Genomic DNA, 13,239 nt, shown 5'->3' on the forward strand with positions numbered 1-13,239 from the left:
GTTCATTATCTAAGAACGCCGCAAATGTCTCAATTCAATGAATGACTTGTTTTTGCGCAATAATTTATTTATACGTCCGTCCAATGCCCCAAAATATTCAGCAAATTTGTCATTTCAGACATGAGATTTCAACATTTTAATATCTTGGATAAAGCTATTGTTAAGGTACGCAGCGAAAGAGAGGATGACGAAGTGCTGGGCTAGTAGAGAAAGACGACGCTGCAGCTACGTCTGGTTCTCCTGTGAGTGTGTCCCTGACGGTGAACTGTTGCGGCTGCGACGTACCATCGCCTCCTAACATCTCGACGTGCCTCGTAACACTATCATCCTCAAATTACCTTCTTTTTCATCGCTTCAACTGCAATTACAGCATGATGGGCCGATCCGAACTCGGGCCTTAAATTTAAGCGCCGGGCTAAGCCGGGCCGGGCTCTGTCCATATCCATGTGGGGCTGTGCCGGTCTCGAGTCTGTAGCGTCGGGCCCGAACCGAGCTCGGGCTCAAAATTTCTGCCCGTGCACGCCTCTGTGTCGAGGCCTTGCAGCTCGAACTTCTGCTTGGCTTTCATCAAACACGTGACCTCATTCTGTGAATCGGAAGCCTATAACAACACCTTCATCGCATGTGTGTCGAAAATATACGATAGAAAGGGAATATTCACATCTATTAGATGCTATGATTGATGGTGTTCTAGTTTTTCTCAGGAGAGATAGGAGTTGTATATTGGAGTTTGCTTAGATGTTAATTATGATCTACAAGTGTCGTAGAAATTCAATAGGAAGTTTGGGGTTTGCAGTTGACTTCCAGAACGTCTAGCAGTTAGTTCCTATTACCTTTTGTATAACGCTGTATTAATCCCCATTCACACAAAGAAAAAATGCTTCTGATTACTACACCTTTTCATGTGCACAAGAGAAAACCTGACTATAGATCATTAATTTCCATACGCTCGAATGAGTTGCTCTTCATCGAAATTCTGGTTTTTGGTTTTTCCTCCCGTAGAGTGCAACATAATGGAGGCTTCGCTCATTTGTCACCACTCTGGAATTGCTTAATTAGCACTTTTGGCACCGTCGTTTTGGGAGTCGTCATAAGTTTTGCTACTGGTGAGTACCGAGAATCGTATTCTGGCATCGCTTCGTAATATTACGGGTTATACGGCTCTACACTTTCTCCATGCAACCTACAATACACATAGATGTCGTGCATCAGGTTGCAAATGAAGACAAATGGTTCAGAAACATCCCGAATATTCGCGTTGAATGTCGAGCTCGTAGACAACACTAGCAGCACGTATGGGGCTGCAGTGTCCCTTTGTTCTTGGGCCTGGGCAGCGCGTTTGGTCTGCACTTCTTTCACTGCTCAGCAGCCACCGCCATTGGGCGTTTATTCCCGTCCACGTGTGCCCGGTACACTTCCTGTCGTGCGGTCCTTTACGTACCACCGATTTTCAACGATTTTTTCTCCTTTGCGGATAGCCCAATGCTTCGGCTCGTTTCGTTTGCGTACTTGCTGTCCCTCTAACGCAGCTTTTGGGCTAAGCGGAAAGTTCGGTTGGTTTAGCTAGTGACTCAAATATGCAGAGGAATTTAATGTGTTACTGTGCTAAGGAAGACTGGCCCCCATCTTGCCTCTCAGTCCGCTGCTCAAAATATTCGCAACAAAAGCTTTACGTAACGGGCATCATTGGCTTTACTGAGTTGCTGCCCAGAAATAAGGCTAATTAATATTGATGTCTTATGAGAGGCTTGGTTCAAAAGCGCTATGGAAAGGAACTTCTGTTTAGCGCGAGGTATTGAACCAGACCCAACGTTAAAGGCCTCGTACGTTGTGCAGAATGTGCGGCGTCGGCGTTGCCGGTGTAGGTGCAGACAGCGATAACTCATCAGCCACATTTGGCTCCTGATAGGTTGCAAGAACCGCTCCCCTCCCCTGTCCGAGTGCAGCACGCTACTCCTGTGCCACAAAGGCATGTTCTAATTTTTAAGGTGAAAGCCTTTATTGCCTCATCGTTGTCGTCAGCAAAAGTGTCACGCTTTTGCGGCGGCTCTAATTGGTCGAGACGGGATGACGTCATGGAGGTCTCGACCAATCACAGAGCACCACCACACTATGCGCCAATGCGTCCCTTATATAGCTATATGCTAATCAATGATCAATTACTAGTTAATTACTATATGTTATTCAATGATTAAATAAATAATTACAATTAATGACTAATAAATAATAATTATTGACAGTCTTATCAATTATTTATTATCAATTATTGCTGCGCGCCCCGTAAAATTAACCACACAACCGTAAATGTACAACAACTGCGAAGATACAAGGAGCGCGATTTCGTCGCTAATGAGCTGATGTCATCTCCCCGAAATGCTTGCACCTGAGGACAGGCGCAAATTTGGCGCAGCACTCAGGCTTTCGCATTTCATCACTTAAGTCACCAAAGCGTCCTCCAATTGTTTATGCTAATGAGTAAGCACGATGTAAGAAAGTCATACATTAGGAAAGTAGTGATTAAGCGAGTAGAAGAGTAGGAGAGTGCATGTGCGCAATGGAACATTCTCAGTAGCAGTCTTAATACCATTATATACAGAGGTTAAGTGCTCCTATAACTTTTCTGTTTTTAGGGTCTTAATCTAACTTATTTTCTATCGATAATTGCATACGGCTGTGAAACGTCCGCTATAACCATTCACTTTAAGGAGCACGTCACATGAATCTAGACTTCAACCTTCTTAGTTGTAGCGAGGTTTTTGTTTGTTTGTTTGTTTGTTTGTTTTTTGCGAGCCCTTCACAGTGTGCGTCAAATAATAATGTAGGCTAGTATTCAAATCCTTTTCAGTGCGGCATTTCAGTTTCGTCCTTGGTCGTCTTCATCACTTCCTAATTTACATTAGCTATATAGCTTGTTCTGGTGATTCGGTATGCAATGATTTGATGAAGACTGCATAGTGTTTGCATAATACCATCCAGCGACGGCAGAAATAACATTCACTAGATTTCATCTCTTTTGCGCCCTCGTGTAACACATGTAATTGAACTTAACATAAATGGACTCGTGTTTTTCCTACGAAGGCCTTAGGCCAAAAGCCCGGTTTTCCCCTTAATGTGTTTTTTTTTTTTTACAGCCGTGTGCTCATTCACATAACTCAACGTCACAACACCTGAGCTCCCACGTGGTTTCTACATATACAAAATTCAGTCAACGGAGCCAATACTATATACACTTATATCAGCCATAATCTGGCTGGAGAGTCGACATCGCTTAAATTGCTCTTGTATACAATATTAATTCATCCGCAACTAGATTACGAAGAATCCGCCTGGTATGTCATAACGTAAATATTCATCCACTGGAAATTATTTAGCATACTTCATTCGGTTTTATTCTTTTAGGTATAAAAGTACTACTGGCATAACGATACGTGGGAAAATGTTTCGCAGTCATTACCTGGGATAATTCCTCCTCAGCATTTGCGTGCGGAAGTAATCCCTCCCATGCATAACTTGTCATCGATATTAGAAAAAATGCTTACAGAGTCGGTATTGCATTTTGCACAACTAACGCTTTCCAACTGTAGGCTTAATTTGTGCAGCACCAAAGTGGGGTCTCCTTACCGCACGAATAGCAGTGCTGCAAGTTTACCATCTATTCAAGAATGCCTTACATACCTTTGTAATCGCCTTCATAACGTTAGCTGAACTGCGTTATGTTTTGTAATACTTTTTATGTATACAAGTCCTGCCCTCACTAACATAATAAACACTACGCTGGCATATAAATAACATATGCAGACATTCAGTGACTGAGACGCCGAACACAGAGTGTACAATTTGTGCTGGGAGCACAATAAAAATGTCTTGCTCTGCTCTGACAGGTGAGCTGAAGAAGCCCAGAGCAAGCGTGAAGCATCTGAGCAAACCACTGATCGAGCTGTGGAGGAGACTAGGAGTAATTGAAGCCGAGAAAACAGATCAAGTGAGTATACATTTCCTCTTGCTTTTAAATATAGACGGTTGAAATATTTTAACGATGTTTCTTTTCTAATTTCTTCTACGCGCCTTTGACTCTCGTTTCTGAATATCATCATCATCATCATCATCATCATCATCATCATCATCATCATCATCAGCCTGATTATACCCACTGCAAGGCGAAGGCCTCTCCCATATTTCTCCACTTAACCCGGTTCTGTGCTAGCTGCATCCACTTGACCCCTGCGAACTTTTTAATCTCATCCGCCCACCTAACTTTCTGCCGCCCCCTGCTACGCTTTCCTTCCCTTGGAATCCAATTTTTTACCCTCAGCGACCATCGGTTATCCTCTCTTCGCACTACATGTCCTGCCCATGTTCATTTCTTCTTCCTAATTTCTACTAGAATGTCGGTAACTTGAGTTATTTCTCTGACCCACTCTGCACGCTTTCTATCTCTTAATGTTACACTTACCATTTTTCGTTCCATAGCCCTCTGAGTTGTCCTCAACTTAAGTACAACCCTCTTGGTTAGCCTCCACGTTTCAGCCCCATAGGTGAGTACAGGCAAGATGCGACTGTTGTATACTTTCCTCTTGAGCGATACCGGTAAGCTGCTAGTCATAATCTGCGAGTGCTTGCCAAATGCGCTCCATCCCAATTTTATTCTTCTTGTTATTTCCGTTTCGTGGTCCGGATCTACGGTTACTACCTGTCCTAAGTAGACATATCCACCTACTACTTCCAGTATTTCGCTACCTAATGTAAACTGCTGTTCCTTCCCGAGGCTGTTGAACATTACCTTAGTCTTCTGCATATTGATTTTCAAGCCTACTTTTCTACTTTTCCTGTCTAGGTCATCAATCATTATTTGCAGTTCATCCCCCGAGTTGCTTAGCAAGGCAATGTCATCAGCAAATCGCAGATTACTGAGGTATTCTCCATCTACCCTTATCCCTAACTGCTCCCATTCCAAGTCTCTGAATACTTCTTCTAAACAAGCTGTGAATAGTACTGGGGATATTGTGTCTCCTTGCCTAACACCTTTCTTTATGGGAATTTTGTTACTTTCTTTATGCAGAACTATGGTTGCTGTGCAGCCACTATATATATCTTCCAGCACTTTCATGTACGGCTCGTCTACCCCCTGATTTCGCAATTCCTGCATCACCGCCGAGGTTTCAACTGAGTCAAATGCTTTTTCGTAATCAATGAATGCTATGTATAAGGGCTGGTTATATTCCGAGCATTTTTCTATCACCTGATTGATGGTATGGATATGATCGATAGTAGAGTACCGTTTCCGAAACCCTGCTTGATCCTTTGCTTGATTGCAGTCTAAGGTTGTCCTGATTCTATTAGCGATTACCTTAGTAAATACCTTATACGTAACAGACAGTAAGCTGATTGGTCTGTAATTTTTAAGGTCCTTAGAGTCCCGTTTCTTGTGAATGAGGATAATGTTTGCATTCTTCCATGGTTCCGGCACCGTCGATGACACCAGGCACTGCGTATACAGGGTGGCCACTTTTTCTAGCACGATATCCCCCCCGTCCTTCAGCAAATCTGTAGTTATCTGATCCTCTCCAGCTGATTTCCCCCTTTTCATAGTTTCTAGTGCTTTCTTGACCTCGTCCTTTGTCACTGAAGGAACGTCTGACTGTTTTTCTCTACCGCCAATCTCATTACGGTCCTGACTACTTTGGCTACTGTAGAGGTCTGTATAGAACTCCTCGGCCACTTTGACTATCTTTTCCATATTAGTGATGACGTTGCCCGCCTTGTCCTTTATCGCATACATCTGGTTTTTGCCTATGCCCAATTTCTTCTTTACCGCTTTAAGGCTTCCCCCGTTCTTTATAGCATGCTCAATTTTCTCCATATTATACTTCCTTATATCGGCCACCTTGCGCTTATTGATTAGCTTTGATATCTCGGCCAATTCGATCTGGTCTGTTGGATTGGAAGCTTTCATACTCTGGCGTATCTTAATCAAATCTTTCGTCTCCTTAGACAGCTTACCGGTATCCTCTCTAACTATCCTACCGCCTGCTTCTAGCACTCAGTAATGATATCTCTGAAATATTTGTTCCTTGCCTCTAGGGTAATGTCGCCATCCTCAGTTGGAGCTGAATACCTATTCTGTAGCGAGATCCTGAACTCTTCTGCCCTCCCCCTCACCGCTAATTCGTTGATGAGTTTCTTTCTTACTAATCTGTTGCGTTCCTTCTTCAGATTTAGGCTGATTCGGGACCTCACCATCCTGTGGTCACTGCATCGCACTTTCCCGATTACCTCTACATCTTGCACAATGGCGGGGGCTGAACATATTATGAAGTCGATTTCATTTTTAGTCTCTCCGTTAGGACTTTTCCATGTCCATTTCCGGTTCTTCCGTTTGCTGAAGAAGGTATTCATGATTCTTAAGTTATTGCGCTCTGCAAACTCAACTAGTAACTCCCCCCTGCTATTCCTAGAACCAATGCCATAGTCACCTACTGCCTGGTCTCCTGCCTGTTTTTTCCCTACCTTGGCATTGAAGTCGCCCATTAGTATAGTATACTGCGGCTTTACTTTTCGCATTGCCGATTCTACATCTTCATAGAAGCTTTCAACTACCTGGTCATCATAACTACATGTAGGTGCATAGGCCTGTACAATCTTCAGTTTATACCGCTTATTAAGCCTAATTGCAATTTGTGAATTACTGCAAATTTGTGAATTCCCTTTCCAGACTAATTGCCCTGTTTAAATTCTTTAGTTTCATGAGCTTTCGCAGTGGGGAAAAAGTGAGCCCTTATAATTGGTTAACGCATCTGTGAAAGGTATTCTTGATTGTGGTCGGGATGCATGAAAATTAAACATAATATTTGGTGATCTACATTAGTGGCAAAACCTTTCTTTGGGGAGAAGCTAAAATGCGCGATGTGAACACAATCGTCTGCGCATTTCAACAGTGTATTAAGAAAAATCCGGTTTCACTCACTCAGGTTTCTCATGTCAAATGAGTGCACGCTTGCTAGCAAAAGTTCGACGGGGTGGAACGCCGACAGAAAAAAAAAAATAAAGGAACTGTCAAAAACGGAAGATCTTCCTTAAAATTTGCCTCCTTCTGTGTCATGCATCCAATCCCGCACATGTTTTCTGGTTGCCAAACACGAGCTGCTTCAAATATTGACTGTGTGAAATACAAGCTCAATAATACTTGCTGGGGAAGGTGGGTGAGGGGGAGGAGGGAAGGGAGGGAGGGCTGGTTGATTGGGGCCACTTCCCTTGAAAAGATGTAGCACCAAAACGGACAACACGCTGATGGAGATAGAGGACAGGCGCAACTTGCAGCTATTTATTCATAGCAGATGGAAGTGAATTTAAGGCATAGGAATTCATAGAGGACGAACCTATATCATGCACACACACACACACACACACACACACACACACACACACACACACACACACACACACACACACACACACACACACACACACACACACACACGCACACACACACACACACACACACACACGCACGCGCACACACACACACACACACACACACACGCACGCACACACACACACACACACACGCACAGCTAAACTCATCTGAACACACACAAAGATGCACGCACACATCTGGACAAACATTATACAATCTAACAGCACGCATAATCTATGCACGTACTGTCAATCTAAAAAGATCCTTTCATTACTATACATTGCAATAGATGGCGTCCTTGCACGATCACTACTTTGTCATTGATATTTATTTATTTTTGTTTTTATTTAGCATGCCTCAAGCAGTTCCCGGGCGATATTATCTCTACTCCTGTTTAAGATTTTTGTTTCCTTCAGCCTTGTGCAGCACAAGCTCTTGTTTTTTTCCCCGAAGGCTTTACAGTAGTGTTGCAGATGGGATCCAGTCCCATTCATCAAATCGCGTTTGTGCTCTGCTAGTCGGTCATTAATACATCGTTCAGTCTGGCCGATGTACACCCTGCCGCATGTCAAAGGTATCTGATAAACTATACCGACAGCCCCTCCGCAAACGAATCTGCATGCTATTTTTTTACCTTGGTTTTTCTTGATTTTGCTGGGGTCACTTTTACAACACAAGCAAGCACGTTTTTCGGGGCGAAAAACACCACAGATACTTTGTACTTCGCTGCAATGTTCTTCAAATTATGAACTACCTATGATTACGAAGGGATCACGACTGGTCTACTTTTTTTTTATTGCTTCGTCCTGTGTACTGTGTTTAAATCTATCGTTCCTCGACTTATGAATTAAGGCCGACTGCAGTCAACGTCGAAGTTATAGGTATCCAGCCTGTTCCGGCCAACTTCTAAGTCTGTGCCTGAAAGCTTTTTCGAGTAGCGTTAAGGCACATTTGAGCAATCGCACGCCTAACAGTTTTCGAAAGGGCAGACCAATACGGCAGTAGTTCTTTCTGCTCGTGAGGACAATACATCCAGCACACGCTTTCGTCAATGAGGGTTATGTTGATGTCTGACGACATCGTGATGAATACATGATGTCTAAAGTACAGGAAAGCTTTGTAATACATAGCGTTTGATTGCAGCTGGAAATAGTGATTTAGATTTAATAGCTCGGCTCCCCCCCCCCCCCCCCCCCCCCCCCAGAGCGACCTCTCTGAAAGAAAAAAACGTTTACTTTATGATTTCCTCTTCCGGGTGCAGGATGTTGTCCGACTGGATCAGCTGGCGGCTGCGGCGCTGTTATGGAAAGAGGACCATTCGGAACCAAAAGCAATAGCCTGATTACCAAGGAATAAAAAGCTCACCATAGAGGAAAAAGCAAATTGGTGTGGCCAACCAAGCTGAGCATTGGAAGTTGTCATCTATCGTTCAATAGTTAACCCGTCCGATATAGCCAAGCTTCAAGAAGACCTTCTACGCATCCAAGAGTGGTGTAACGCTTGGCTAATGTCATTAAATTCTGCTAAAACCTCTCTTCTTTCTTTCCACCGCCGTCGCAACCACCTGGACGGGATTTATACATTTAACAATATATCATTACATCAGTAGACTCCTATAAATATATCGGCATCCACTTGAGCAAAGATTTAACCTGGTCGCAACACATTCACCATGTAACTAATTCAGCTAAACAAATTTTAGGGTACAATTACGCCGTAACCTTGCCTTAGCACCCCGTTGAATAAAACTGCTTGCTTTTGTACCGTCGAAATTAAAGTTTGCATGCGCCGCGTACGATCCTTCTTTGAGTAACCTTCTTTTAATAACTCTTCTAGAATGTGTCCAGAATCGCTCTGCAAGATTTATTTGTTCCGACTATTCATATCACATCAGTGTCTCCGTACTTAAATCTCGGCCTAACCTTCCTACATTGGCCTGTCGTCGCAAGATCGCTCGTCTTTTCTTATATCACAAATTTTATCATACCTTTGATCCTGAAACTACTCCTATCACATGTGCTCATCGCATTTCTCGTAACTCTCACCTTAACGCCGTCTATCCAATGAAAGCCAGCACCGATACATATTATCAGTTTAATTTCTTAAAAACAGCTCCAGACTGGAATGGCCTTCCATCCGAACTGGCAACCATCACCAACTTCAGCCAATACAAAACCGCCATCGAATATATTTTGTATTCATATTAAATTTCACAGCCCACCCCTCATGTAATGTCTCAGGACCTTTGAGGAACAAATAAACAAACACTGAAGATGTCTGCAAAGAAAGCATACCAAAGAACCGTAGGAATCTGCGTTATAGGAAATTATATATAATGTAAGGGTGTTTCAGCAAACTTTTTAACTACGTTTTAAGAATAGTCGGTTCAGAATAAATAGAACAGAAATATTTCAGGAACGAGCTCTCTGTCTCGACCCACATAGCATGCTGCATAACTATATAATCATTCTTGCAATTAACAAAAACAACCAACAAACGTTTAATAATGGTAGTTGTGTTGGTTAGTCCCAATAAGGAGTTTGATGCCGTGAACGAGACTATGCCATACAGTATTTGAAACGAAGAAACTCTCATTTTCTAGAGCCCTGCTGCCAAGGAAATCCAACGCTTTTTTCCGCGCACAACTTAACCTTAGCGCACAAGGCACACCGGAAGTATCAAGCAACCGCAACGTCCGCTGCGGACGTGTCGTGATGACTGTAGCGCACAATTCGAAGCGCGTGCGCTAGTTTCACCTGGCTAAGGAACCACGTCGCTTAGCTTAGGCCGCGGCCGGCGTTATTGTCTGCTTCGTCAATCGACGTAACAAAAAAGGATAAGCCTTATCAGCTACGAAAACGTCGGTTTTGGATCACTGATGGGCGAAAGCGGTAGAATTTTATTTTATTTATTTCTCCAATTCTGGAATTGCTGGCCCAGCTGCCCGAGGGGCTCGATTTGAGGCATCATAATGCATTCATTTACTCACTATGGGTTGAGCTGCTCATTTTCTATAATCGCTGCAGGTCATTGTCTAAAAAAGGGCTTGCGCGACCGTGGCAATGGCAGTATGCTATCAGGTAGTTGTTATTACGGTTGTATTAGCATGTTTAAGCTACAGTCTCTCAAAAAGCGCGGATGTTTTCATTCGAGGTACTGTTTTAGAGGAGCCCTTGTGACAATTGACCATTGCAGTGCCAGTAATTCAAATCACTTGAATGTGGGAAAATGCCACCTAGGATTAAGACACCACGCTGCTTCGTGTGAATTGCGGGAATAGCCGGGGCGTCGCGACTCCGACACTCTTAAGGGGACATTGTGATCGCTTATGTCAGTGCACAAATGGACGCGGAGCTGGATCCAGACTTCATGTTGTCCAACATCCAGGTCATCGTGTGCCCACTCTTCCCCCACTCATAACGATATTTAATCATTTTATACCTACTGGTATCAGTCCATGTTCACAGGAGGAAAGGAATAAGGGGTGGAACTGATGATTTTCACAGTGATGTCCACGCAACATTGCTATCAGGCCGGGAGCAAATGGCCGGTAAATTGCCAAAGCGGGCGGACCCAGCTAGGCTCCACTTAGTTCATTTTCATGACAGAGCTGCAAACCATAAGTGTCTTCACCATGATCTGATAGAAAATGACATTGTAAGGGATGAGTCATAAGGCTTGAGTTGTTTTTTCGAACGTGGAAAACAAGCCCAACAGGTATCTCCCTGATGTCCTAAGCTTCACATGTGCATATTAATCGGGAGGCAACACTGCAATTCGTGCATTGTGCCATTGACAGAACTGAAATGTGGGGTTTGGTAGTTGTCAATGTGGTTATGATAAAAACGACTGATCAAACAATTCATCATTTCGCATATGTTGTGTGCTAGGTTTTGTATAGCGCATTTATTCGAGTCTTCCTCAGCGTTCAATGGTATATAATAATGATAATAATAATAATAATAATAATTCATTCGCAGAAAAGAAAAGGCGCCGTATGTCACACTTTTTCTGTAAACACATGAACCGTGCAGTAAGGGAAGGGCAGAAGGGGGAGAGAAAATGGAAAGTGAGTAAGGGATGCCGTAGTGGAGCGCTCCGGAGTAATTTCGATCACCTATGGCTCTTCGTGCTCTGACATCGGGAGGATCGTGGTGAAGGGTGGCTGTTTCTGGCCCTACAAGTCTCGGACAGGTAGGTCAATGCCGCTGGCAGTGGGGGCTAGCCGGCCGCTTTTCGATGGAGGCGAAAAGCAAGGCGCCCGTGTGCTGTGTGATGTCAGTTGGTCGAAATTTCCGGCGTCCTCCACTACGGCGTCTCTCATAGCCTGAGTTGCTTTGGGACGTTAAACCCCACAAACCAAACCAACTCATAATTGTATCTCTTGTATACAACAGATAAAAATATGGTTTGGTTGACGATCTATAGGTCGTCATCGCACCCGCTACCATTTCGGTGGTAGCGGGTGCAATGACTCCCTCTTTTTTTTTTCTCTACTTTCTCTTCTGTCCGCACGAGGTAGTGGAGGTGGCTCAGCTACAGAGCTCGGATCTAACTTTCAATGTTTCAAAACAACGAATGGTTGGTTGGTTGGTTCACAGGAAGGGAAAGGCGCAGTAACTGTCACACTTGCTCTGTGGACACCTGAACCGCGCCGTAAAGGAAGGGAGGAAGGTGGGAGTGAAAGTGGAAAGAGAGAAAGGGGAGCCGTAGTGGAGGGCTACGGAGTAATTTCGACCACCTGGGGATCTTTAACGTGCGATGACATCGCACAGCACACGGACGCCACTTCGTTTCGCCTCCATCGAAACGAGTTCAAGGGTTTCGAAGTACCGCTCTACGAGACCACTAAACAAGCCATAAGGAACAGTGTGAGATACATGCTCTTTGAGTGACTCCTGCTTCTAGTCAATTTGTTTATTTGCGGTTGGAGCAGTACAAATCTTACAGCGCATATATATATATATATATATATATATATATATATATATATATATATATATATATATATATATATATATTGGGTGACCTCATTGTTATTTATATATATATATATATATATATATATATATATATATATATATATATATATATATATATATATATATATAACAATGAGGTCACCCAATGAGTTCAAGCTACTGCAGCAGTAAACGCGTTATCTGTGGGACGCTAAACAGACTATAAACATTCGTTGATTAATTAAGGGGAAATGAGGGTGCTCGTTATAATACATGAAGGAAAGAAGCCAACAGTCGGCGAGACCAAGGAAAGCGTTGGGGATGTTACTTTATGTCTTCTTTTTTTTTATTGTTTACTTGGATAATCACAGAAATTAGTAATGTAATCTTGTTTAGAAGAAAGATAAACACAAAGTGGAAAAAAGCAACGTGCCGATGGTGGGAACCGAACCCACGACCTCCGAATATCGCGTCCGGTGCTCTTCCAACTGAGCTACATCGGCCGCTGTCCCCCCTGCTACTTGCTTGGGTATTTATGTTGTCTGTATACGAAACTTGAGAGTGTTCACCAGCGCCCCCCTCAAACATAGCGGCGACGTAGAACGTCCTTTTTTTTTTGTTACCGCCAGCGTCACGTAGAACGTGATCAAGAGCGAGGGCGAAAACTGTGCTAGAACCCTCTTACGCTACCTATGGCTTCAAGACTGCCAGAACCGAGACCCTCGTAAGCTACAAGCAGATTAATTAAGGGGAAATGAGCACAGCTTTCGCCTTCGCTCTTGATCACGTTCTACGTGACGCTGGCGGTAACAAAAAAAAAAAAAGGACGTTCTACGTCCGCCGCTATGTTTGAGGGTGGCGCTG

At 43.5% G+C, this 13,239-nt stretch overlaps 1 protein-coding gene across 1 annotated transcript in view; it reads left to right on the forward strand.

Moving 5' to 3' along the window:
* The window catches only part of LOC146208029 (sodium-coupled monocarboxylate transporter 2-like), a 52,497-nt gene extending 43,590 nt beyond the window's left edge, over positions 1-8,907 (forward strand). The window contains exons 13-15 of the mRNA XM_084591714.1: positions 1,003-1,106; positions 3,882-3,982; positions 8,676-8,907. Of these exons, the coding sequence (XP_084447840.1) occupies positions 1,003-1,106; positions 3,882-3,982; positions 8,676-8,756 (286 nt within the window). The 3' untranslated portion in view covers positions 8,757-8,907. The remainder of the gene's footprint in view (positions 1-1,002; positions 1,107-3,881; positions 3,983-8,675) is intronic.
* The last annotated feature ends 4,332 nt before the right edge of the window (positions 8,908-13,239 follow it).

This window comes from Amblyomma maculatum, chromosome 1 (genome assembly GCF_055883805.1).
Source record: "Amblyomma maculatum isolate TAMU_Amacu chromosome 1, ASM5588380v1, whole genome shotgun sequence".
Lineage (NCBI taxonomy): Eukaryota > Metazoa > Arthropoda > Arachnida > Ixodida > Ixodidae > Amblyomma > Amblyomma maculatum.